The sequence below is a fragment of the Ambystoma mexicanum genome, chromosome 6p, assembly GCF_040938575.1.
Source record: "Ambystoma mexicanum isolate Mex_15411 chromosome 6p, UKY_AmexF1_1, whole genome shotgun sequence".
Lineage (NCBI taxonomy): Eukaryota > Metazoa > Chordata > Amphibia > Caudata > Ambystomatidae > Ambystoma > Ambystoma mexicanum.
This window is the reverse complement of record NC_090935.1, coordinates 345,187,326-345,214,039: the sequence shown is the minus strand read 5'-3', so window position 1 is coordinate 345,214,039 and position 26,714 is coordinate 345,187,326. Positions and strand designations below refer to the sequence as shown.

Here is a 26,714-nt window from a genome sequence, read left to right as displayed (position 1 = left end):
TTCACCCTCTAGCCTCTAGATATGCATTGAAAAGTCTCACTAGGTAAGGGGCAAGTAATGATCTAAACAGTTTATAAAACTTCATTGAAAATCTGTCATCCACTGTGGCCATTCCGGTCTTCATGCTCTTATTTGCCCGTTGAACTTCCTCCACTGTATTATGGCAGTCAAGGTCCTCTGCCATATCGTGCGTCACACTGGGGAGTGGAAGTCTGTCTGAGAAGGTGACTATCTGTTCATCTTCTCCCTCCCTGCAGTGCGCTATATTTAGGCACTAGCCAAGAAAACCTATCCAAACTCCAAACCACCCAGAACAATGCAATTCGAGCAGCCCTGAACATCCCTCGTAACCACCACATCTCAGAAGCCAGAACTAGCCTTAAGTGGTTACCCGTGAAGCAGAGAATTTCCCTAAAAACGCTTGCCCTCACGCACAAATGCCTAGCCAACAAGGCTCCGATCTATCTCTGCAGTCGGCTTTCGCGCCACTCCACTGCCCGGCCACTAAGAACTGCCCAGACTAACTGCCTTACTATCCCCAGGTTTAAGCTCCAAAAAGCCGGAGGCACCAGCTTCCCTGTCCTAGCCTCCAAACTTTGGAATACCCTCCCCGCTGCCATCAGAGCTGAAGACTCCTTCAACACCTTCAAGAATAAAACCAAATCCTGGCTCTTTGACCAGCAATAGTTGTGTCAGACATTTGTCCTGCTTACCCAGCCCGCCTGTTCCCTTACATGATTTCCGGGCTGCTACCCTCCCAACTACCTCAGGGATACTTCCTCTGCTGAGCCTAGGGATACTGTACCCTGTGTAATATTTGTAATTATTAAGTTTGTTTTTTGCTGTTTTGACACACTTTTATTGTAATTTATATCCCTGTATGTTCCTTTCTTGCAACCTTGTACAAATTGCGCCCTGATGCCCCTGGGCCTGTGGGTTTGCGCGTTATAAATAAACAAATACAAATACAAATATTGAGGTATATAAACTAATATTCAGCAAAGTATTTCGCAATGCCATATTGATCGTACCAGACAACCCCTTCTTCCGACTTAATGCCCCCAATCATTCTTCGCTCCATTTCCTCCCTCAAAAATCTTGTCAGCCTTATCCCCTTGTTCATGGTACCTTTGTTTCAGAGTTTTTTTCTCAGTATCTTGGACCAGGATAGTGTTTAATTGCAACTTATATTGTAGGAGTTTGCTCGACCCCGCAGGTGATAGTTTCCCTGGCTACCCCCGGCTGCAACTGTTCTATTTTCTGGTGGAGCGCAGTTTCCCAGAGAAAGAGAGTCGTGATCCCCTGCAATTGTGGCCTTAAAACCTCCCACAGGGTCTGAATGCTCACTTCCCCTGTGTCATTAAAGCTAAAGTAATCCTTTATAGCGGTAAGTAATTCCTGCGTCACTTCCCTGTCTTGAAGTAGGAAGTCATTGCACTTCCAACTCCCTGTGGGGGCTGGCACCCGACCCGGCCCTAATACCACTTTTACCATATCATGGTTGGACCAGGGGATCAGGGCCACCTAGGAGTTCAAGACCTGATCTTTCAGATGTGTGTCGACAAGTACTAGGTCTATTACTAAATAGCAATTGTGCACAGCCCAGAAATTAAGTTAAGGGTCTGTCTTCTTCTAAGGGGGTGGGGGGGGGGGGCGAGTCCACCAAATCCAGGGCCTCTTTCACTTATCTAAAACGTGATCAATTCCCCTCACTCGATCATGCTTCCGCCATCTTGCCTAACCTCTTGCGGTCTTTCAGAGGGTCCAACACCATGTTAAATTCCCCTCCCACAATCAGTCAGCCCTCCACAAACCCAATCAGTTCGCCTCTCACCCCTTCCCAAAAATTCACACTGCCCCGAGTTCAGGGTGTAAATGGACCCCAAAGACCTAAGGCTGCCCTTCAGACGTCCCTTAATAAAGACACACTGGCCATTTGGATCGGTCAACACCTTTTCCGCCTGAAACTCAAGATGTGCTGAGACCAGGATCGCTACACCATTCTCTTCTTTACATCTGAGCCCACACATACTTCTCCAACTTCCCTGGCCCTTAAGTGTGGATCCCTCCCCCTCTCCCAATGAGTCTCCTGCAGACAGAGCCAGTCCAATCTTGCCCTCTTAGACTCCTTAAGAACCATCAACCTCTTACTTGGTGAACTAAGGCCTCGTACAATGATGGAGCTGATTATCATCTCACCCATTGTCATCCTTCACCTGTTTCTGGAATGCTGTACATCTCCTCCCGCTCATGAGACCGCCCTCTTGTAAAAACACATTTCGCATGGGCCCGCTGTACACTCCCACATGTCTTTCTGGCTCTTGGCGCATGGCCGGTTCCCTGCCCATGCCTTGTGTTGGATGACCCCAACGTCCACCTAAGGCCGGGACAGCCGTCTCCCCAGCCAGGGTTCGCGACAAGGCTAGCTCTGCCGTTTCACCAGGGATTCGCCCCAACTTTGGAGCAGGGGTGCTCTGTAGTCTCTGCACCTAGTTCGCCACCTCGTTGGGCGGTTGTTGTCCCTTTACCTCCTACCGTTCGGGAGTGCAATGAAGGCTTAACTTTCCTCCATGCGCCCTCACGTGGCCATCCTCTATGCACATTTTCAATGACATCTTAAAATATGTGTAGGCTTCCCCTTTGTTGCCATACAGAAGAATTACTGGAAATAATTCATGGTTATGACCCTTTCCCTAATTGCAGGTTTTGGAAACCGTTATTTCTGCATTTACAAAATAGGGCAATGAAATTATGTGTGCAATTCAGCCACCAAGTGGGCAACCGCAATTATTACATCAAAGGCACTCAAAGCAAAATATTGATTGAAAACCAACATCCTACATAAACTCGCCAGTAAGGTAGAGTACCATATAAATGGTACAGTTGTACTCAACCAGCCTTAAAAGTACTAGTTAATGCTAGTGGGCGAGTATATTTTGCGAGGCCCGACATAGTACAAGGTGCACTGATCACTACTACACTTCCCAAAATATGTCCCAAAATGTATAGCACCACAACTTGACATAAATTTATAATATTTGACAAGGTCAAGCCCCCAAACTTGTTCACAAGGGTCAAGCACCCCTCTCCAGGACCATGGGGGGAGAATGGGGGGAATCCAGAGCAAACCATGGTCTAAAGGAAAATACATTAAAGCAGACCCTAAACCCTAACGGCCCCCCACAAAGTCTTGTGCCAGCATGCGTTGGTGCAGAACCAGGTCTCCAGCCTTGCGTCCGTGTAAATATGGTCGCCCGTAGTCTACTTTTTCAGATGCTGGCACACAAGAGAGAGAAGAGAGAGACCAAGGAGAGAAGATTGAATAAATAGAATCAGTTGCCTGATCGAACGCAGGGACCCGATCTCCACGACAGAGTGGTTGCCAAGAAAAGAACGCCCACTACAGCCGCACTACAGGTGCACAGCAGCCCAGAGCAGCCGCGCTGTAGCCCAGAGAAACCACGAAAACAAAGGCAACCAGCAGAGCCCGCGGGAAGTACCATAACAAAATGTTACCCACTAGACCAGCATGGACTTTAAAAGGGAAGGCTGCCTGGACTTACCCCCAGGGACCCCTCCTCCAATGCGAACCTGAGAAATTGAACTTTCTTCAGTGGAAGATATCCAGGGTCGAAAGCCCACACGGAGAAAGTGGGTGGGCTAAGAAATTCTCTCACATACATGCCCGGGATGGGGGAGGAATCAAAGGGGGACAGCTGACGAACCCTCATCAAGGGAGAGGTATGGTACTGGTACAGGAAACAGGAATTGTGGGTCCATCGGGTGAGGTTAGGAGGCAATTGATGGTGTCCAATAGACCAGCAGGAGGAAGGTGTAAACGCAATTTATTACAGGGCCAGACAGAGATGGGAGAGCACAATTCAAACAGCAGAGTGGAAAATAACTGAATGAAGGTAGTTGTCAGCGCCGCCTACTACAAGCAAACTTTTTATAGTTTTTCACAATATTAGCATAAACAAAGTTTGTAACAAATGTTAAACCATCCTACGTCAGTCCCCTGTGGCTACCTATACGTTACCGCCTCATGAATGGAGAAGACCATATTGTCCCCCCTCTGCCCAACACCACCCATGTGATGTCATTAACCTTCCCACACTGCCCCACAATAACGAGCAAGGGCATTACGCGATTATGCTGCCCATTGGTACTATTGATTAAGCCAGTTCTCATGAGATACAGAAGACTACGTGAGTGTCGGTGAGGAGACATTCACACTGCATCCAACCAATGAGGTGCCCCGCGGACATCGACAAGGACACAAAAAACTGTTGCACCTTAGGGACAACAAAACGCTCTCCCCGACTGGTCCCCTCCCGGGCTCATCCCCTCACTCCAGAGCCCTCTTCCAAGGCCGGTCTGCCAAGGGGCGTTTTGAAACTGCTTAACCCACTGTGATTTTCCTCCAATTTGGCTGTAGTTGCTAGTTGAATCCCCTTGTTTTTTAGCAAGCGTCCAGGTGACTGGCTCGGGCTCGCTGACCTCGGAAGTATCAGCTGAATCCATGTGCCAACGACTACAGTGTCCTGGGAATGGCCAGCTTGCAGCATTTCTCCAGGACACTGCTGAAACAGATGTAAGAAACTCATGGTGGCAACAGTAAAGACAGACACAAGTGATCACAGTTCAAGGGTGTTTCTTGAACTTTATGTGCGAGATGAACGCTTAATCTAAACCTAAATCTAAGATGGGAGCAAGCTATGACCATCAAATAGTAAGGCAGTCCTAGTGGCTTCTTGTCAAAATAAAAAGGGCTTATACAAAAAAAGAAAAAAAAAAAAAGAAAAAAAAAATAATAGTCTCTTTTCTAAAATGTCTCTTGCCTTGGAAGGCAGGATTGATCAAAACAACAAACAAAAGATACTTTGGTAATCTTGCACCTTGGGCGATTGCTATTCGCCCCTCAGATCTCTCTCTGCCGGGCTCGGATCCTCCTTGCAACGTGGGCCTCCCTCCGTCAAGTTCACCAAGGCATTTCAAATGCAGCTTGCAATATTCAAAAGTCTTGTTGTCTTTTTTACACAACCCCCTACTGCAGGAAACCCTTGGCAGGGTTCACATCTGCTGCCCTCACTGTTTACTTTGCTTTATCGCGATACAGGATTTACTTTCTCAGCTTTTCCCCTTGGTTTCCCTCTGTCGGGTTCACTTAGTTCACGTTTTACTTCCTATTTCCAGAAATCATGGTTCTTATTTCCCTACTTTTCTCTTGGCATCTCTATGTCGGGTTCACACTGGTTTAATTTGCAACCTTCTTTTGGAAAGCGGGGTTTTCCTTCCCCTAACTTTTCTCTGGCGTCCCTGCATCAGGTTCACACTAGCCTTAGGCTTGCGTTCAGTATTTTCTCAGGAAGCGAGGGGGTTTCTCTTCCCCTAGCTTTTCTCTCTCCGATGGGTCAGAGACTTCTGATTGTACAAATGATTTTTATGTGACCTTTGTAGGACCACTCTTGACAACTCACACCGCCCTTTCATTGGGCCATCTGGTACTTGCAGTTTCACTACACGAGGGCCAGCAAGAGTCTTTCGAGCGAGCACTCCTACATCGCGCCTGACCACTCTGCAGCTGGGATTTCTAATAAATTCAGACACACAAGTTCTTTTTTCTCAAGTTCTTGCTTTCATCTACTGTTGCCACTTGCAACCTTGGACTCAAACACAGTTCAGTTTGCTATCAGCTTCCTCCGACTCGCCGACTGTCTTGAGTCCGCTTGGCTCGGCTTGCTGCGGGAGTCGAGGACGGTACCACACGCCAGCTGTACTCCCCGGTCTTGGAACTCCTTTATCGGAGGCTTTGCGGTCTTGAGTTGAAAAGGGCAAGGGCAACTTCCTCCTTGTCATCCTTTCGTGTCTCACCGCTTTTCTCCTTCTCTTGAACTGTCTGTCTGGATTAGCTGTCCCCTTGTGCGTTCGGCTTTGCTCATTATGTGCTCTTGTGCTTCACCTTTTATCCTTGTGGGGAAGGTAAAGGGCCGTAAGGTGTGTGTGGTTCTGGTCAATTCCCCGACTCTGCCTCACCCTTGTGTTGGGACATGTCCCATAAATGGCTCTGGTGTTAGTCCGTTGTCTTTGTCTGTGTAAGAAAGTGTTTGTGTTGGAAAAGGGCGAGGTTAGAGTTTCTAAATATCCTACGTGTTTGGATGGGGAAAAAGTGTTGCAGGGAATGGGGTACCATTCTCATCTGTCAGTGTCCCACTTCCACTCCCCGTAGACCTCACCCCATCCAGGTGATCCTCCCCCACTGGTCCACCCCCAGGAACTGAATCCAATAGCAATAGCCGTTCCTGGCCACCTGGATGACAGATCCCTGGGGACCAGTAAATGAGACTCCTTCAGGTTTCTCACACAGAGCCCTCGAGAAATGAATGTCTACCCTGAAACACAGGGTTATATGGGTGCGAAAAGACAAGTGGTTTACGTCCCGAAATAGCTGGTCTGTGGTTCATGTTGTACTGTACAACCTCTTCTATCTGTTGCTCCTGTCCTGGGTCCCTATCCCCCGGGCTGTCTCCCTGGGAGCCCCCCACCCTGCTCTTTCCCAGACTTCTCTAGCTGCACCTACACACACGGCGCATAAGTTAAACCTTGCAGCGGTCAATGATGTCCCCCCCTCTAGGGATGCTCCATCCCCTTTCCACATCACTCGCGCAAGAGATAAGTCCACCCCCTTGGCAGCGCTGAATTTGCACCTTCAACGCAAAGGAATGAGTGAAGGATTATGGAGGAGAGTTTTACAGCAGGGTGTTGGCTTAGGAGTGATAGTGGTTCTGTAGTTTGAGCGTTCATGTTTATGAGACTTCTGTATAGAGGAGTGTGAAAGGCGTAAATATGAGATAGATGCTACAGGGTATAAGGCGGGTGACCAAGTAGTGGTGCTGGAAGAGAGTAGTAGTGAGAGGCGGCATGTAGATGTGGAAGGAGGAGTGTATTAGTGGGAGGAAGAGTGTAGACGTAGTATTAGGAGTGTAGTATTAGTGAGAGGAGGAGTAGATTGAGAGGCGTAGCAGATTGGGAGGAGTAGTAGCAGTGTGGGAGGAGTGGGATGTAGTAGAGTAGGAATGGTAGGAGTATAAACATCAAAAGATGGAGACCAGAGGATTGAGCACTGGAGGGACAGAGGATTGGTGGGAGGAGTTAAGGGAAATGAGTTAGGTACAGTAAAAAGGGCAAGGCGACAGTGAGATTAATTGAATTTGGCGAATCGAATAATAAGTGCACAGCACTCTCCCAACCCCATTTAAACACTAATGCAGGGTTATTTATGTGTAGGCTTTTCGGCTCTCAGCTGAATCTGATAAAACCTGGAAAACCAGCACCGGTAGAAAAGATTTCTCCTCGGTTTAACCGAAAAACATAGCAGATGGGCCCTACTCCTTGCCATGCCAGAGTATGCCTGCATGCTTTCTCCCATGGTTTTCTCTCCTCTCCCTAGACCTTATTAAAAAGTAGTCTACACATTCTAAGTCACATTGTTTTCTATGTAAATAAAAAATAGAAATACAACTATTTAGCAATGGCAAGGGGATATTCTGGAGGAATTGTAGACAAAATTGAGTCATTTTTGTGGCTGTCAATTAAAGTCTCAAAATTGACAAAAATTCCTCCTTGACCACTGACAAATATTTGTGCCCCCAGACCACCTTTTTACCCTTCACCCAAAAATTGATGTTTTTTATTTGCATTTATTACAACATATAGCTGAACAAAAACTTTAGAATGTAATGCACGATTCATAAATTCATATATATTCTGTTAAATGTGCAACAACAACCATCCCCAATCCAAATTCTTCCAACCCCCGGACCTGTGTAAGGAAGACGTGGTATCAAATTAAGACAGACACAAGTGATCGCAGTTCAAGGGTGCTTATTGAAGTTTTTCGAGGTGTGAAAAACGCCCATCTAAACCTAAATCTAGGATGGGAGCAAGCTACGATCATCAAATAATAAAGTCCTAGTGGTGTCTAGTCAAATAAAAAGTGCCTATACTAAAAAGGAACTATTGCCAATCCTTACCACTGTGCTACAAAATAGTGTGGGATATGTTGGGATGTTTAGGCCGTGGACCTCCCTTTCCCGCGTTTTTAGCATGGGACAACGTGGGTCACTCAAGCACAGCACACTCCTGGGCTTCTTTGGCATGAGGTCACGGTTTCTTTCACCAACATCAGGGCCTTCTATACCCAAGTCTCTTTTGTGCAAAGTCTCTTGCCTCAGAGGACCTGATGTACCACAATCAAAGAAAAGTTCCTTTCTCAATATTCACTTCAGGCGATTTACTCTTCACCCTGGATTCCCTTCAGCTAGGCTCCGATCCTTCATCACCATTAGCCTCCCTCAGTCGGGTTCAGCCCAATTTCAATGTTTAGGCATCCCTCAATCAGGTTCCCATTTGCCACAACAATCTTGGTTGTCTTTCACTATTCAGGATCCCCCTCTTCCGCGCTCAGACCCCTTTGCTACAATTAATCGGGCTCAAACCAATTTCAATTTCTAGACAATCGAAGACTTTCAAATGTGCACAGGATTTAAAGTTATCCGCTGCAGGACCACTTCGATTACACAGTTCAATACTTCTTTCCCGTTAAGGGAGGGGCACCAAACAGAGACCTTCGAGTGAGCACACACGTAGCGCCGGAACACTCTATATCTGGTACCTATCTTGGTTTTTCACAAAGTTCAATTGTATACAAGTTCTCTTCCTTCATACAATGTTGCCGTTTGCAACCTTGAGCATAACACAGTCCGGTCTGCTTTCAGTTTCTCCATCTCACCAGCTGTGCTGAACTCGTTGGTGTTACCTTGCTCTCTGGGTCAAGGACAGTACCACAGTGGCAATCGCTTCTCCCCGCCTTGGCTATCAATGCGGGAGGGCGCAGTGTACCTTTGACACACGCTAGAACGTTCATCAGCTTTTTTTGTGGTTTTTTTTGTGTGTTTTTTTTTTTTTTTTTCTCCCTCTCTCTCTCTCTCCCCCTCTCCCAGAGTGAAGAACATGGAACCCTCAACGACAAAGGATTCATTGTATGATAAAAAACGAAGTATAATCTTAATTCTAGATGATTATATTTATGCACATGTGGGTTACACGTTACCGCCCTATTTACCATCTTAATGTTTATGTTAGGCATTTATTGGGGTACATCTTTTATCTAGGCAAGCCATCTAAAAGCAGGGGAGGGGTAACATAAAGGGAAGTGTACTGTTAAACAGAACCAGCAACACCACTGTAAATATTTATAACATTTCCCATGGTTGACACACAAGCAAATGTATCTGGACTGAGTGTGAGTAATTAGAAAATCTCTTTCCTACCATTTTGAGAAACATTTTCTGCAACACAAATACCAGTAGCAATGTTAGCAGTAGTACACTAATGAAAGGATATATATCAAGGCATGATAGAACGAGAAGGCAAGCGCGTAGGCCCAAACTATGATGCATACCATGGTCTAGGCCTGGATGCTATTTAAAATATTAGACACCCTGAGCTATACAATAGCTGGTACACTGATATGAGTGCAGTAGCAACACAAACAACCAATGGCAGATGCTGTGTATGCTCATTAATACTGCACGCATCTGGGGAACCCAAGGTTTCAGTCCCACAGGAAGTTCCAATTATATAAGTACAATGCCTTGTTCATCTTGCGCTTTGTAGAATAAAAGGCACCTTCCAGGCACACAGCGTGCGACTAGAGCTTGTCGATCCAGATCCCCTGCAATGCAACGACAACCCAAGAAACCTCAATTGCTTACAGCAACCATTTTAAGTTAATGATTGACTGAAACACATAAACAACAAATGTCAAGAAACAACCCTCAGCTGCCTAGCGGAAGGACTTCTGGAGTATGAGGAAGAAGTACTGGCTTTAGTGGAAAGAACCTGTGCACAAATACGGACAGAGCGCAAAGAACCTGTGCACAAATATGGACAGAGCGCATTACGAAATTAACATGGATTGCGGCAATTGAAAAGCCAGCGAAAGTGCACCGAGAGTCCCCAGTGAAGAAACTCTCTTTATCGGCTCCAACGAACAATGTAACAGAATTGATTCCAGACTTGAAAAGGGGCACAGCGGCAGTGATGAACTATTACCTGGTCTGTGACCAACAAGCGCACTTGCACCTCCCACCATCATGGAAGGGCTATTGTTCACTGGCCACGCTGCACTCACCACTATTAGTAGTCCCAGAAGAACACCTGAAAGGGGGGCCAATCCCAGATACCACCCCAACCGTTCATTCAACATTCAAATAACAAAACCGATCGCCTGAGTTCCGTGTCCTACCCGGAAGGGAGCAATACTGGAAAATGAAAAGAAAGAGGTTGAACTACTTTTTCGAAAGACTCATCTGAACTGCTCGCCGAGATACCAGATAAATACCGACTTTTCCGTTCGGCAGAGACATTCTTCGCTTCACTCCTGCTACCCGGTGACAAGCAGCCACCAACGCCAAGTGGCTGCAAATTGTGCACTGGCAACTGGACCAGCTGCCAAATGATACTGAACGCAGATTCAATGTCAGAGGTCGAACTGAGAGCACTAAGACTGATGACGATGCAGAATAGGCATGTGCTCAACATGCTGACGGCGATGGAAGGTGGTGTTTGCCACAAGGATTGCCGCAAAATTCGTGCCCCCAGAAGATGCAGACAATGGGTCACTATTTCAAAATCGCAGCAGTGCATGGATTAGGAGTTTGCATGAAGAAAGAAGGAGAAATACGGGGGGAGACTAGTTTGATCTGGCCTTTTAGTGGGCACCTTCTTGGTTAGGCGCGATTGTGAAGATGCTGGCACCAGTCATCGGGTTTATTTTGGTCATCATCTGCACCTGCCAAATGGGACTCCGGTGTTGTGCCAAAGCCGTGCCTAGTAGCGCAATGATGATGGTATCAATTGGTGTTTCAAAAGTACCTGGCAATACAAAAGAGATTGAAATAGAAACCGACCACCCCATCCCTCCAATGGTCCCTACACCCTATGGAGATGAGGTACGCTGCCTATAACACACCAAAATTGTTCCATCCTTTGACCCCGAAACTATGAGAAAGTATAGGTCAACCAAGCAGAAGGTAGGGGATATATTTATATGACATGCACACCCGAAGAATATGCACAAGCAGGAGAACGTTTGCAGTCAGTATGTAGAGCTTGGATGCCAATAAAGAGAACCCCACCATATGAGGCTGCAGTGAGAAGGGAAAATGAACGCGTGTATGCAGAGGAATTCGTTACTGTAGAAGTAACGAAAGGGGGGAATGTTTGCAAGGAGATAAACTTATCCCACCCCCCCCCCCCAGGTACTTGGGGTAAGGCGAATCCCATAAATACAAGTGTGATGTACAAAGGGGGTGGAGGGCGTATTAAGAGACCCTGCACAAACAAAATACTATGTGAAATGTAGATGCTTAGACTTAGTGCACGCATATAAACAGGTGACGTTTTCTAGTTATGGTAGAAACAATCGGGCCTGCATGGCTGCGCGGTCGACACAGACCACAAACCTATCAAAGAAACCTGAATAGGCCCAAGTGCTGATGATAGAGAGACCCATGCTGTTTGCCTCCACAGAAACTCTCCTGGTTCCACAACTGTCGTCAATACGCGTTATCTCGAGAAGAAAGGTGCCTTGCATGGCTGCGAGACAGTGCCAGACACCTCACAGTGCACGTTCATCACAGCCAGGCCAAAGCAGGCCTCCGACCCAGCCAACTATGAGTAATAGCACCCACAACTGTCCTAGTCCAAGACCCCTGAATTCTCCAATAGTAATTGACGCCAGACCAACCATAAACCCACTGGCCATAAAACATCTAAAAGAACACGACCATTCCACCTTATTTCCTAACGACAAGATTTGTAATGCGAGGTACAGGGTGGAATAAATTATAGTCCAAAGCAAGGGTGGAAAACCATGGCTGCGGATAGTGCGATACTTTTTATGTAACTATTTTTTTTATTTGTTTTGGTTTTAAAAAACAAAACCTTTACAAAAAACATCACACACTAGCCACAAAAAGGAAAAGAAAAAAAAGATAAGAAAAAGAAGAAAACAAGAAAAAAAGAAATGTCAAAACAAGCGAGAAAAGAAAAGAGACCATAGGGCCACAAGGGGAGCCAGTCATAACGTGACAGCAGTCTTTCATAATGCAGATGTCTTCCTTTTATGTTAGGATCAAACTTATTTTCAAGACTTGTACTATTGTTGCAGTTAACATGGTCTCATGTCCAGCTATCATTCTGTCCCAAAAAAACTCTGATATTAGGCCCTCCTCTTTGGCCACGAATCTCCTAAACAACAACAATCTGGCTTCCCAAGTGCCTTCGCACTCCATTAATAAGTGTCTTTAGGATTGTTTACTGGGAGATTCGCATTGTCCACAGAGTTTTTTTTGCCGGGTCCACCGATTCCTTCTTGCCAATATTTCCCCAGTGTGGGCTATGTTTAGCCTGAGTCTTAGAAAGTTATTTCTCGCAGTTTTGTCTGGAAATTTTTGTATCGGGGTAAGCAACCTATCTTTTTTCCATCTTTAGTCATAAATTTGGAGGATAGTGCGATACAGAATGAGTGAAGAATGTGTGGGTCAGTCTGATCTTAAGCCTCCCCCTGTGCCAGTCCTGCGAGCCTCCCAGGTGCACGCCATAATGATGAGTAGCATTGTCTTACATTGTAACTAATTGCGAACTCGAACTTGGTTCCCTGGAGATGATGAGCCCAGCAGACCCCACGTGATGGAAGACTAACGAACGGGGCTGGGGTCAATGGCCTGGCATCTCCTATACAGCAGGCTGACCATGCATAAGGTCTCACCAACCTGCTGCGTGGGTTTTTCCTGTATATGTTTATGTCACGGATGACAATTTGCTTCCTTATAACATTCTATTTGTACAGTTTTTCAACAGAGTGTTCTTGAGCAGCAGAGTTCTTTGCTGGTAAACCTATTTGTTGTGCAATTAAAACTCGTTATGCTTGCAAGAATAGCTTGCCTTTTTTTCCATAGTGGGTTGTATTTTTTCTGGTGTGCGCGTTTGTGGGTGTGCCTTCACCGCTCACATTGGGAGGACCCGACCACTGACATTTGAAAATGCACTTCAGTGACTCAGAAGGATAGTACGATCTTTAACACGCGGTCCTATACCTGCCATTAGGGGCCATGCTGCATATGGTCCAGTATCCTACAAAGCCAAGGAGAATTTGCTCCATCTGTTCTGTTATTGCCTATGAAACAATGAATCCAGGAAAGGGCCTATACAAGTCCAAGGTATCCTCGGAGTATGACCTGCCGAACTTGGCATCCAAAGGTCTTGGTTAACTTGTGACTTATGTGAGAAACCTGAAAGTAGCTCATTCCCTGGTCCCCGGGGATCTGTGCTGGAAGATCACCTGAATAAAGGGGTCTGCTGGGAGTGGAAGTGGGACACCGGAGGGTGAGACGCCGTATCCCTTTCCTTGTTACACCATTTCCCAATCCTACCAAGTAGGATACTGTAAAGACTGGTAGGGGGTGTCTGTACTTCCGCTCTCTATATGGTAGAGGAGAGGCACAGCGGACCCCAGCCAAGATTCTCTATTCGGTAGCAATGGACGAGCAATCAAGGCCTAGCTTCTCAGGAGGTGATGCGGGCGGGTTCTTAAGTACAGTGTAGTCCCTGAACCCCCACAAAGGAATGTCCACATACTGTATTACTGAAAACACAGTCTTTACATAAATTAATATTCAAAGGTATGTACACGATCACAATAACGCACTTTGTACTTGGAAGTCAATAATGATAAATATATACACATCTAGAGTGGTACCACTAATGTTATCAAATCTCATTAAAGTGCATCAACTATACGGTTAAAATGTCACACAGATCAAGACGAGTAAACCAGCAATAGAGATAGGCAGGACCGCAAGATGGTTGAAACAATAGGCAGAATACTGACCCCTACCACTAGGCACAGTTCTGTGTGGAGATCCCCTCACCTGGGCAACCTGTAAATAAAGATATATAGCACAAGCCCAGTCCAAATGTTCAATAGTCTTACTTCTTCCTGTTTAGGTTTTACCCCCCAATGTACCTGGTGGAGTAGAGTTCTCCGACGATGCGCCGACCGATCCTTCTTGAGTGCCTCCCTTTCAGGCGGGAGCCACGGATCGTCGAGAGGTGTCGGGGAACTTGGCGTTCAGTGTCGGGGAATCGACGGCCCTTCTTGAGTGCCCTGCCTTTAAGGCAGGAGTCACGGGTCGTCGAACGTCCGACGGTGAACAGGGTGAACTATGGCAGGGAAGTGGCAGCTTCGTTCCTAGCGGTGCTCGTCGACGACAGAGCGTTGGCGTCCTGCAAGGAGGAGGCGTCCGGGGCACCTCGGTGACAATAGTTCTGGACCGCAAAGAGATGATGAAGAACTGTGGCCCAGCAAGGGCGTCGAGTCGTCGACGTCGCTGCGGTCTGTAGGTGGCGGGAAACCCACCGGTGGATGCTCCTCGGCGCGTCGACGGTCGGACCTTCTCCAGCGGGAGACAAGCGGATGCCGATGCAGACGAGAGCGTCCGATGATCAGTTGAAGTCTTTAGGCAAACGGGAGCACGGCGGCTCCGGTCGGCGACGGCGGTCGTCGACAGTGGCGGACAACAGTCCAGGCGCTTCTCCTTGGAGTTCCGCAGCAGTCCCCGTATCGGGTCGACAGCCTGTCGAAGGTCTGTCTACCAGGGAGCGTTGGCAAAGATCAGCTGTGCACGATGGTCCCTCGTAGCTCGGGAAGAGGGTGCCTTACCAGGTCCTCTCTGGGTCAGTCCTTGGGGGCACAGCAGCTTTCAGATTGTGAAGTAGAGCAACAGCAATTCTTCTCGTCCAGCAGGGCTTCAAGGTCAAGCGTCAGTTAATCCAGTTACTCGTCGTAGTGGACTTCAGCTTCTGAACACGATTCCTAGCAGTGAGAGGTCCCCAGATATACTGTTGATCTCCCATTCATTCCACTGGGTCACACTCAAGCATCCAATCACGACTACGGGCATTCATGCAGGCAGGCAGCCAATCAGGCACACGAGGTATTCAGGCCATTCACTTCTCTCCAGACACTCACAACAAGTTATGTGTATTGGGACAAATACTTAGCCATTCAACACTCCAAGCTGCATTCATACCGGTTTCGGGCAGGGTTGTCTCAGTCATTGTGTCAACCACCAGATACTAGACACCCACAACACAGAATGCATATTCGTCACACACTCTATTCACCCAGGTCCCACCCACAGGAGGTACCCACAACATACATCACCAGGAAGGCTCCAGCTAGTCTGACTGGGCCTTCACAACAACACCATATATGGCACTCCCATCCAACAGCAAGTCAGGGGGAAGGGACAGAGTCAGGGCTTACCAGGACTTTGGGAAAACAAGGTAATGGGTAATAGAAAGCAAGAGGCCACCGGGGCCATCTTGTTTTCCATCAGGAATCAACTGATCCCAATGGCAGGGCCGGGGTATCCCAAAATGGAGGATACGCCGCGCACCTGTCACATTCAGCATGGAGCTGCCACCAGCCCATACCCTGATCTGTGGGCCACCCACAGGTGCCGAAAAACATACACTAGGGGCACAGGGTTGTACCCCCACCCATGGGTGCCATAAGGGTATCCCACGGGTCCGTTCACCAAACCAAAAGAAAGAGAGCTGCACCGCCAGGAGTCCCACATGAACTCCTGCGCGGAAAACACGACAGAACACACGATGAAAAGCAGTAAAGGACAAGGATACGAAGGCCCTGTCCCTCCGATGCATTTCCAGCATCACAGATATCTAGGAACCTAACCACCCACCCTTTCCTGACAAAAACACTTTCTCACTGAACTGTTCACCGTAAGCAACAACAGATTAACACCAGAGCCGTATATCTGACATGTCCCAACACCATGGTCCGGCAAGGTAAGACAATTACAGATCATTACACACACCTGACTTCCATCACACGTCCCCACATGGATAAAAGGCTGAGCAAGAAAGCACACTCTGAGTGAGGCAAAACACACGAGGAAACAGCAGTTCCAAGAGGGCAGTTTCATACAAGGAGAAAGACGGCGAGACCGGAAAGAGTTGCAAGGAGGGAAACACACTTGACCTATAAATACCATTACTTTCATGAACCTTGTGTTTTGAACCAAGGTTGCAAGCAGCAACATTGTATAAGGAGAACAGTGTGTGAAGCGTTTGGGATAAGCGACGCAAATACAATTGACAGCCAAAAGAAACAGTTGAACAGAAAGAGTTGAACTTTGTAACTGAACTTTGGGAAAGCAAGAACAGAGAACATACACAGACGAACAAAGAGGGTTATAGGTGTGCAGCCAAAAGATTTAAGGAAGCCGTCATAATAGCAAAAAAGTCTCTCTTGACGATAGAATTGACAAAGCGCAATCCCAGTCAAGGGAGCTGTTTAAAATCCTTAAGGAATGAACACCCAGTTCACTGCAAAACAGATTATCACTAGGGATGCTGAATGGTGCACATCCATCCAGGGAGCCATGTTTGGTAAATTAAATACAATTGAACTTCATCGAATCTGCCGAAAAAGCTACAGCACCTAGTGCCGAGATAACTGGCAATATCACCCGGAAGCTAGGAGGGCAAGATTAACAGTTCTACTTTAAACCAGTGTCAGAGTCAGTACTGGCATCATCCTGCAAGGGAATGTGTGCCCTGCTATGGTTATAGAAACATGCTCCCCATGCTGATCAGTACCTTGTGCAAGTTTGTCAATGCTTCATTGAGTGAAAGCCATGTCCCTGTGGGCATTAAAAACACAAGGATTACGCCCCTGTTCAAGAAGCCAGGTCTTTGCCCTTTAAATCGTCTGAACTATAGGCCTATTTCTAACTCCCCTTTCTTGCTGAAGATTCTTGATCAACAAGATTTTTAACAAATCGCAATCAGGATTCAGGGAAAACCATGGCACATAGATTGCTCTTCTGGATCTGAAGTCCAGACTTCTCTGTGTCATGGACAATGGGCCGACAGTCCTGCTGTTGTTGCTGGACCTCTCTGCCGCCTTCGACATGGTAGATCATGCACTGTTGATCTCCAGGCTGAGTGAGGTGGCAGGGTTTTCGGGGTCAGCTACCCGTTGGGTTGAATCTTTTCTTAGTAACCGATGGTGCAGAGTCAGCAGTGCATCGGCAGGTGTAGCCTGTCCTGCTTACACACAGGGTTCTCCAAGGGGCAGGTCTGTGTCACTCATTTTATAACATCTTTACTGTTCCATTGCTTGACCTCCTAGAAGAAAATAAGATTGAATTCACTAATTACGCAGATGGTACACAATGCGTTATCCCTTTTTCTGGTAATTATGTAGAGGATGAGAAAACCATCAATCGGATCCACGGACTGATCCAACGGTGGGTGTGTAACAATGGGCTAGCCCTGAATACCTGAAAAACTGAACTGATGGTGTTAGGCATTGAGGTTAAAACCCGAAAGATGGTCAAATCGATGGCTGTGACATAGAAACCAAAAATAAAGTGAAAACTCTAGGGGTCCTTTTTGATTGTAACCTCAACATGAAGGCACAGGTCGGCAGTTTGGTGTCCTCAGCTTCTTATTATATCAAACTGCTGACACAAGCATGCCCTTTTATTTCAAAAGCAAACCGTGAGATATTGGCCAAGACCATAATTGGTTCCAGGCTTGATTATTGTAGCAGTCTGCTTGCGGGTCTATCAAAGTCCGACATAGGCCGGACCGGCTTCAAGGTATACAGAATAATGCAGTCCGAACTATCATGGATCTCAAAAGAAGGGATCATGTATCAGAGGCAAGAAGGAGTCTGCACTGGCTACCCAGAATTGACATTCGCCTTCTCATAATAACACATAAGTGCCTGACAGGATTGTCGTCATTATATCTGAGCGAAGTGCTGGAAATAAAATCAAATGTACGCAATCTCAGATCCAATAACAGCCCATAGGATGACCCAGGTAAAAAAAAAAGGAGCGTATTTATGAAGCGGAATGCCATTACGCCAGACATCAGGCAAGAGAGATCAACCGCCCTGTTTAGGAAAAGACTAAAGACTTTTCTATTTAGATAGTTAACAACAATTGCACTATCCATTGGCCAACCAGCCCTTTGTAAGTGCATCTGTATCTTGCCCAGAGATGGTGTCATTTCCCTTCTTTTTCTGTCTGTTTGTTATGTTTGGCGCCCTTAAGCCTTCAGGTCAGCACTGCACAAAATAATTATAATGAAGTAAAGTGGTCCGGCACCACGTGGGTGCTCATTCAAATGTCTCTGTTAGGTATCAAACTGATGCTGAGTGGGAGAGAGATCAAAGTGGTGCTGCAACAGGTCAAGCTAAACCCTGTGCACATTCGAAAGTCTTCGATAGTTTAAAGTAAATACAAATTGGTCCGAGCCCGGCTGAGGGAGACTAATTGAACCTTATTTGAAAGGGATCTGAGCACACCAGAGGGGGATCCGACGTAGAACTTTCTTTTGCTTATGAAAAGGATTTGAGCCCGCTTGAGGGGGATCCAGGATTAACAATCAAGTTGAATATTGAAGAGAACATGTATGTGTTGTTTCTGGTGCAGCAGACCCTCTGCGTCAAGAAACTTGTGAGAAGCAAAGAGACTTGGACACAGAAGGTCATGAACTGAGAAAATGGAACTGTATCCTTGTGCCGCAGAAGCCAGTTACTGCTTTGCTCGAGTGACCCGCCTTGTCCCATGCTGAAAACGTGGGGGAGGGATTCCAACGGCCCGAGCACCCTGACATATTATTTTGTGAACACTTCTTTCTTTTTAATGACCATTACCTCACATTATTTTGTAACTTAGTAGTAAGGATTGGCAATAGGTTTTTTTTAATATAGGCCCTTTTAATTTGACAAGACTCCACTAGGACTGCATTATTATTATTTGATGGTCGTAGTTTGCTCCCATCTGTAGATTTTGGTTTAGATAGGCGTTTGTCACACCCTTGCAAAAGTTCAATAAACACCCTTCAACTGTCGTCAGTTATGTCTGTCCTACTATTGCCACCATGCGCTCCTTACACTTAGTAGTTGACCCAACAAAGAGGTTCAAAATTCAAGGATGGCCCTAGAAACTTTCTGAACCCAAGCTACTTACCATCACCAACACCTTTACTTTAATTTTACAAGATATAAGATACATTTCCAAGATAGCTCTACAAGGACACTTTAGTGCTAAGTACCATGTGTTACCCCGCGTTCATGTCTAACATGCGCCCCTCCTGAGAGCAGCCTTGATCACTAGAGCACAGCTGCCATCATTTAAGCCAAAGAAACATAGGGATAGCCTGTTTGTCTAGGATTAGGTATGTAACCACCAAGCCAATGATCTAACTAAGCAGCATATTACCGGGAATAAAACCTACACAGACCCAGTTCGGGGAGGTTTAGTTGGAGTAACAAGCGAGGCGGGAAGAGCTCCGACCGACAGGAAGGGTGTCGGAATGGGAAAAGCACATCCAACAGGCAAGGTGGGGAGAACTAAGACTAATGGGTGAAGGGAGTGGGTAGGGCATTAGAGCCACAACGGATGTACAAGGTGAGAGGGGGAAGAGTGGCTGCTGACAGACAAGGGGGAGGAGCAGAAATAAAACAGGCAGTATGAGGGTAAAAGGGAAGTAACCAATGGGTGAGGGATGATGGTGGAAAGGGAGGTGTGCGGCTGAGACCAAAGACTAAAAGGAATGCACTGGAAGGGACTGATGATGGGCAGCCACGGGATGGAGTAACCAATCACTGGGCTGACAGGCGCAGGAGAAGGAATGGCAGACGATGAACTGGCATCGGGTGGGGGGGGTTATTCGATGACTGGGCTGGAAGGCAGCGGGTGTGGAATAACCAACTGCATACAGGGCAAAGGAATGACTGATGACGATAGGGAAGGCACATCAGGGTAGGCACGCAGGGTGTGATGATAAGTAAGGCATGCAGGGGGATACGATAGGCAAGGCTCAAGGGGGAAGACGGGCAGGCACATTCGAGGGGAGGGGAGTGGAAGACGAGCAGGCGCACGCAGTGGTGAAGGTGGCAGGCATGTGGGGGAGCGACAAGGAGTGGGCAGGCATGCAGGAGTGACAAAGAGGAAGCCGACACGCAGGTAGGAGTGATAAGGGGCAGGCACACGGGCAGGGGGACAAAGAGGCAGGCATGCGGGCAGGGGGACAAAAGGGCACGCATAAGGACAGGTGCGACAAGGAAGAAGGCATTCAGGCAGGGGAGGCAAGGGGGCAGGCATGTGGGCAGGGGCAGCTAGCACACAGGGAGGGACAACAAGGGGGCAGGTACACGGCGAGGGGTGACCTGGTGCTTTAGTCACATTGGTGCATACTCACAAAACCAGCCCTGACCAATGGGCCACCACTTTCCAGGTCCGAGATCCGGCATCAAATGTCTGGCTGGATATCAAGACCCGGCCTGCCTCCCACGGCCTGGCGGCTCAGTGATCAAATTTACTCTGTTCGAGCGAGCGCAGACAGAGCAGATCCCATTAGCGAGCACTCAGCTTCACAGAGGGTACACATGCGAAGCTGGGGGCTCATATGCCAACAAGGATTCTTGTATTTGTAGTCTCTCAGTCAAAATGGGGGGAATGTCACAATTGTACACGGTGTGTCTACTAGATTTCTCCTTATGTTTATAAAAGATTACTTTAAAAGTACACAAACCATAGTAAGGTACACACACAAATATATAACTTCTTATATTTGTGTGCATACCTTACAATGGTTTGCATACTTTTCAGGCCATCTTTTATAAAGCAGAGCAATTGTTAAAAGCCAAACAGGGGGATGAGGAGAGATGAAAGTGCAAGTGAGTCGTGAATATTTGCCCAGGATGTCATGTGGCAAGAGAGTTTACAATCCTGGAGACTGGGGCAGTTATTTTCCCCGATTGTGGCCCTGGGCTCCTTTTCGGAACACAAGTAAAGGCTACATGAGGGCAGACACAGCACCCACTGGGTGTTTTTAAGGCTGGCAATCTTGCTCAAGTGTTTGGCTACCAGGATTTCACCCAGTTTGCACATTCCCAGTGTTGACGCTTACCTCACAAGACCACACAAAATTGTCATCAAAGCACGTCTCATAGTTGGATATTTTGCTTTCATGGGAAAATTGCACTATAGATTGCCTGGTTTAAAAGGTGAGAACCTTTTATATTTTTCCAGCAGAAATAAGCAGCATGAAAGAAATTGCACCATTTTTAAACATGTCCTTTTTGATGGGAGCTTAACTCCAGCTCCGCCCCCTCTGAGCTCCGCCTCCTCGGAGCCCCTCCTCCAAACTCCGCCCCACACCGTCCCTTGTGGTATCCCCCTTTAAACCTTGTCCATTTTCACCACTGTACAAGGCCACAATTCCCAAAAGGCATGATTCGCCTGTTAAAAGTTTAGCCATTGAACATAGTGCCACCAGTGGCATCCATATCTGGTAACTCTAAGAAGTAAGAAGAATGGATGATGGGATGGATGGTCCATGTACTTAGTTGCAGCTCCCCAGTTGTTTGCTAATAATGACAGGCAGAGAGTACTATCTCAGGTACCTGGATGCCACCGAAGCGCTAGCCGACGGTAAGCTTTTTTGAGGTCGTCGTCCGTAGCGTCCCTGCGCACCCCAAGTGCCTCATAATGACACTTCATCCTGACAGTAGTACAGGGGCCGGCTCCGTGTTGGAGTAGAAAGAGGTAGCAGCAGGGAGGGGGCGGGACAAATAACTGGTGTGACGAACCCGGCAACGCTAGCCACAAAGACGCCAGTCACACTCAGAGAAATGGCAATCACGGTGGGGCCAGGGAGTGCTTACAAGAGCTTAGCCGTATATATTTCTAACTACTGAATATTTTAGGATAACAAGGATTGATTTCGAATAGATAACACATTCAATAATACTTTGAACTTTTAAATATTATATGCAATTCGTCAGCTTTTCACGTAAAACATACTAAATGTACCAATCAGCCCTTGATTGAAACATGCAACGGGTATTTTGACAGATTGTTAGCCGCCTTTCATGTGGAAGCAAGGTACATTGCAAGATGGCCGCCGTTTTATCCAATTGATCAAGCATGTCTCATATGCACGTTTTCTCTACACTTCTATGATTATTCCGGACTCGCCACTCGGGTCCTAGAAAGGCATTAAAAAAACGAGTACCCGGGGAAACTGCTTGGGAGCCATATTAACCTGGCCGCGTACATTGAGAAGTATTGACTGACTTATCATTTAACTGATGAAATGCGCTGTTTTCACCAACAGATTGCAGTGTTATATTACAGTGTTTAGTATTTTAAGCATGCGATATAGTTGTTTTATCTTGAAGATTTTCCATAAAGATGTGTAATTTCTATTAAGCACAATATTGTAATGATTTTTTTAAAAAGTAGTGGTTGTTTGGTCATAATCACCTAGAAACTGTATCTAAATAAATACTGAGAGGATTTAGTCCAAGTATTGATGGTCCTTTTTGCGTGTTCCAAAGCGGCTTTTTACGACTATTCTCAGATGAGTAACATCATTGATGATTAGTTACCACCCTCCGTACCAAAGTGGTGCGCATCAGGGACGAGTTCGGAGAGAGTTCAATCTGGTAAGTGCCTATTTTATTGGTGCTGCGTCTTAATGGCAAATGCCAAAAACTGGAAAAAATAGGCAAAGAACGGTTTTCGTGTAACACTGTCTACAAGAGCGCTTCCACAACTGATATACCCTACAAAAAGGGAATGGGGATTTTTGGCGTAGATTATGAGATTTCGCAACAAGTTATGGGCTGTACATGCCAACATTCTGGAGCATTTTGCCACAGAAAGTGGCAGAAATGAAATTTCTTTTTTTTTTTTTTAGGATTGCATCGAGGATAAAAATCTGAAAAATCGGGAGGAATCTGTATCGCGTAACGAGTGGGGAACAAACAGGTTCTTCGTATATACTTTTACATTGAGTAATCAATGTCTAAGACCGATAAGTCTGAATAGCTTCCATTGTATTGCTCTACATTTCCAGGATGCACCTCAATCATAATTGTTCAGGGTGCATTATACATAGGCAGTTTGTCTTTCTTAGACTAGACCTTGCGTAAAGCTTTTTATTCTTGTTCAACCTAATGCTTCTAATTTGTGTTATAGCCTTATCTCCGGCTATTATTTCAGACTCTAGTGAAAGCGTAGATACAATTAAACAAGGGGCCGTTCAATGTAGTATCAACTGGGGCTTGGGCGCAGGCCCCTGCCCACATAACACCACGTGGATTACAACTCATGAACAAAGGAAAGGAGACACGGCTCCTTTCTGCCACAATAGAAATAGGATGTTAAATCTCCCCCTTCCTTATTATGGAGATTGGGGTTCCTTAGTTCATTTCTTCTATCCACCTTGACGGCTTACGTACCACTATTCGCGAGGGGCTGCGTGCATGTGGAATCTTTCTTATGGTGCAGTCACTGGAGCTATCATAACCGTCCCTGTCCTTTTCTCTCTATTCAGAGTCTATATCTGAGGAGCCCTCTTCCCTCGCTGGGTCGTGTTTTCATGCCTTCTATCACCTTCAAAATTTCAGAAGAATGATGAGTTCCGTGTGATGGTGCCCCGGTGGCTTGCTGCAGTTATCATTGACCCTTGTATGTGTGTCACAGTCCTTGGGTCAGGCTTAAACGGAGGGACGTCTTTAGCATCTTGGGACTGCTTTACCAAGACCAGATCTCCTATCTGGTTTATAGTCAAAGTTTCGACTCAAAAGCATCGACAAAAAAAAAAAAAAATGCACGTTTTTTAGTTTTTTTTTGGGGGGGTCCAGGATTTTTACTATACGAAACCCCCAAAAAAATGACATTAAAAAAATGCATTCGAACATTTTTTTTCCCGATCCTTTTGTTTCAAAAGTATTGTATTTCAAAACTATGTATTTGAAACTTTGACTGGACATCCTCTTATCTGGATGTGGCTGGGTTTTGTTCTCCTCTGGTAAGCATAGTTTTTCATCCTTGTTTTACTCTCCTTGTCCTTTGTTCTTGCAGTTTCGACATACGTGTCAGGAAGGGATGCCTTTGGATTGTGTGGCAGTGTTGTTCTTAGTACTCGTCCGAACATCAGTGCAGATGGACATTCCCCTGTCGAGCTGTGTGGGGTGTTTCTGTAGTCCCTTAACAGAGTGCAGATTGCCTGCTTGAATGATCTGTTAGCAATGGAGCAAACTTGGAGGGAGCGTTTCAGGTTTCCCATAAATCTCTCTACAGTTCCATTGGCCTTTGGCCACAGTGGCGTGATCTTACGGTGTTGAAAGCCAAGATGTTCCACGAACATGGCGAAATCATGTCTGCTGAATGGTGGGCCATTGTCCGATTTGACGATGGACGGGATTCCAAGTCTGCAAAATTCTTGTCTAAAGCTGGTATTACTTCTTGGGCGCTGTTGGAGTGAATGAGGTGCACTTCCGGGAATCTGGACCTTTCAATGATGATCACCAGCACGTACTTGCCATTTGCCAGCGGCCGAACATGTCAATGGCCACCTCATCCCATACTTGAAACGGCATCAAGGACATCTTGATGGGCTTTGGAAATATGCGTGGGGCAACTGCCTTGCATGCTATGCGCTGTTCTCATCCATCTGGGGAAACCACACCTTGGTTCTGAGTTGACATTTCGTCAATACTATTCCCCTGTGTCCCGAATGTGCTAGTGCAAGTACTTGCTCTTGCAAACTTGCAGGGATGACAAGTCTATTTTCTTTCAGTAGCAGGCCCTCTGGTGACGTGGACAGCGTGTGCCGAATGAGCTTGAATGTACAGAAGTGTCTCTCTTCGGTCGGGGATAGAGGATGTCCATGGTCGACTTTGGCATGCCACTGGTTTTACCTCCGGCATTCGCATTTTATTTTAAAGTAAGTGGTCCGTCATCAGTGCATATGTTAGTTGAGCACTTGTGTTGGACTTGGGGAGTGCATTGCTTATTAAATAGTGTATGTATTGATTCGCCTTGATGAACTGTTGTCATGAGGCTGCAGCGGGTACCTGGACAAGAAGTCTGCTGGGTTGTTGTCCTTCCCCCGGGTGGTGTATGATTTTAAAGGAGTATTCATGTAATCTCAGTCCCCCATCTTGCGATGCGTGGTGGCATATTTGCTGTTGGTTTGCCATAGATTGTGGTGAGGACTTGATGGTCAGTGATGATTGTAAATGGAGGGCCATACAGGTAATACGTGGTAATGTTCACATGCCCATACAACTGCCAGGCTGTCCTTCTCCGGTTGTGAGTACGCACACCCAGTTGCTGAGAGGCTTCGGCTTGCATACGCTACAATGCACCTCGGGTGAGGATCCTGGCTTGGACTCAGCCAGTATTGCCCCTAGCCCCACCGGGCTAGCATCCACTGTCAACTCTGTGTCGACGTCGGGGTCATAGTATGCCATGCAGGAAGTTGACGCAATGTGTTTCTTAATCTCCCGGAAGGCTTCCTCACACGCATCAGACCAGTAGAATTCTTGATGTTTTCCCATGAGTAGTCGGAGGGACGTGCTCACAGACACAAAATCTTGAATGTTACCCGTACAGTAACTCGCCATTCCCAGGAATGATCTTACTGCAGACACATAGGTGGGTTTTGGAGCCTCCTCCAGTGCTTGTACCTTTTGCGGGTCTGGTTGTAGACCGTCACTTTAAAATATGTGCCCGAAAAATGTTAAGGTCGACTTGCTAAGTTAACACTTGTCAGAGTTGAGCGTGAGGTGAGCATCCTCGAGAGCCATGCATACTCTTATTAGTGTGTCATCATGAATTTCTTGTGTTGGCGCTGAAAATTAAAATGTCATCACTATAGTTCAGACAATTTGGAATGTGCTTAATAACTTGAATCTCATTTTGGAATATTTCGGCTGCTGATGACACTCCAAAGCTGCGTCTTTTGTACCTGAATAGTCCCAGGTGCGTAGAAAACATGGTGATGTACCTGGAGGACGGATGCAGTTCAAGCTTGTGATAGCCCTTATTTAAGTCCAATTTCGAGAATAGTTTTGCCCTGTGTAAGAGATTCATCATGTCCATTATCCTGGGTGCGAGATGATGTTCTCTTTCTATCGCTACATTTGGATCCCTCATGTCTACACAGATGCAGATGCTGGTCTTGGTCTCCTTTTTGGGTACGGGCACTATCGGGGACACCCACAGTGTGGGTCCTGACGCAAGTTCCATTATGTCTTGTTCTAACAGGGATTGTAATTCATCTTCTACATGTTTTTGGATATTGAGAGGAATGCCTCTCTAGTGTTGAGCCGTCGGTTGGATCTGAGTATTATGTGCAGTTTGATCTGTTTTTCTTTGCGCTTTCCCAGCCCTTTGAATAATGTCGGGAACATTTTCTGTATCATGTCCTTTGGGCTGACGAGGTATGCAGACATGTTCTGGAACACTATATGTATGAGTCCCTGTGAAGGACCGGAGGGGGGGGGGTCTGTACTTCCGCTCTCTACTTGGTAGAGGAGAGGCACAGAGGACTCCTGCCAAGATTCTCTATTATTGGTACGTGGGCGAGCAATCAAGGCCTAGCTTCTCAGGAGGTGATGCGGGCTGGTTCTTAAGTACAGTGTAGTCACCAAGCACCCACAAAGGAATGTCCGCACACTGTATTAGTTAAAACACAGTCTTTATATAATGAATATTCAAGGTTATGTACAATCTCACGATAAC

The 26,714-nt window shown here is 46.5% G+C and overlaps 2 protein-coding genes across 8 annotated transcripts in view; one reads left to right on the top strand and one right to left on the bottom strand.

Moving 5' to 3' along the window:
* DNAJC21 (DnaJ heat shock protein family (Hsp40) member C21) overlaps positions 1 to 21,744 on the bottom strand; it is a 705,789-nt gene extending 684,045 nt beyond the window's left edge. For 3 of the 4 annotated variants that reach the window (XM_069627112.1, XM_069627113.1, XM_069627114.1), the window contains exon 1: positions 21,581 to 21,740. In XM_069627112.1, the coding sequence (XP_069483213.1) occupies positions 21,581 to 21,677 (97 nt within the window). In that variant the 5' untranslated portion in view covers positions 21,678 to 21,740. Of the gene's footprint in view, positions 1 to 21,580 lie in introns of all 4 variants that reach the window. The other variant, XM_069627111.1, reaches the window with a different exon arrangement.
* Positions 21,745 to 22,063: 319 nt separating this feature from the next.
* RAD1 (RAD1 checkpoint DNA exonuclease) overlaps positions 22,064 to 26,714 on the top strand; it is a 266,136-nt gene continuing 261,485 nt past the window's right edge. The window contains exon 1 of one of the 4 annotated variants that reach the window (XM_069627109.1): positions 22,064 to 22,241. The gene's annotated coding sequence lies outside the window, so the exon portion shown is untranslated. Of the gene's footprint in view, positions 22,242 to 22,487; positions 22,625 to 22,895; positions 22,950 to 26,714 lie in introns of those variants that run through there. The other 3 variants (XM_069627107.1, XM_069627108.1, XM_069627110.1) reach the window with 3 other exon arrangements.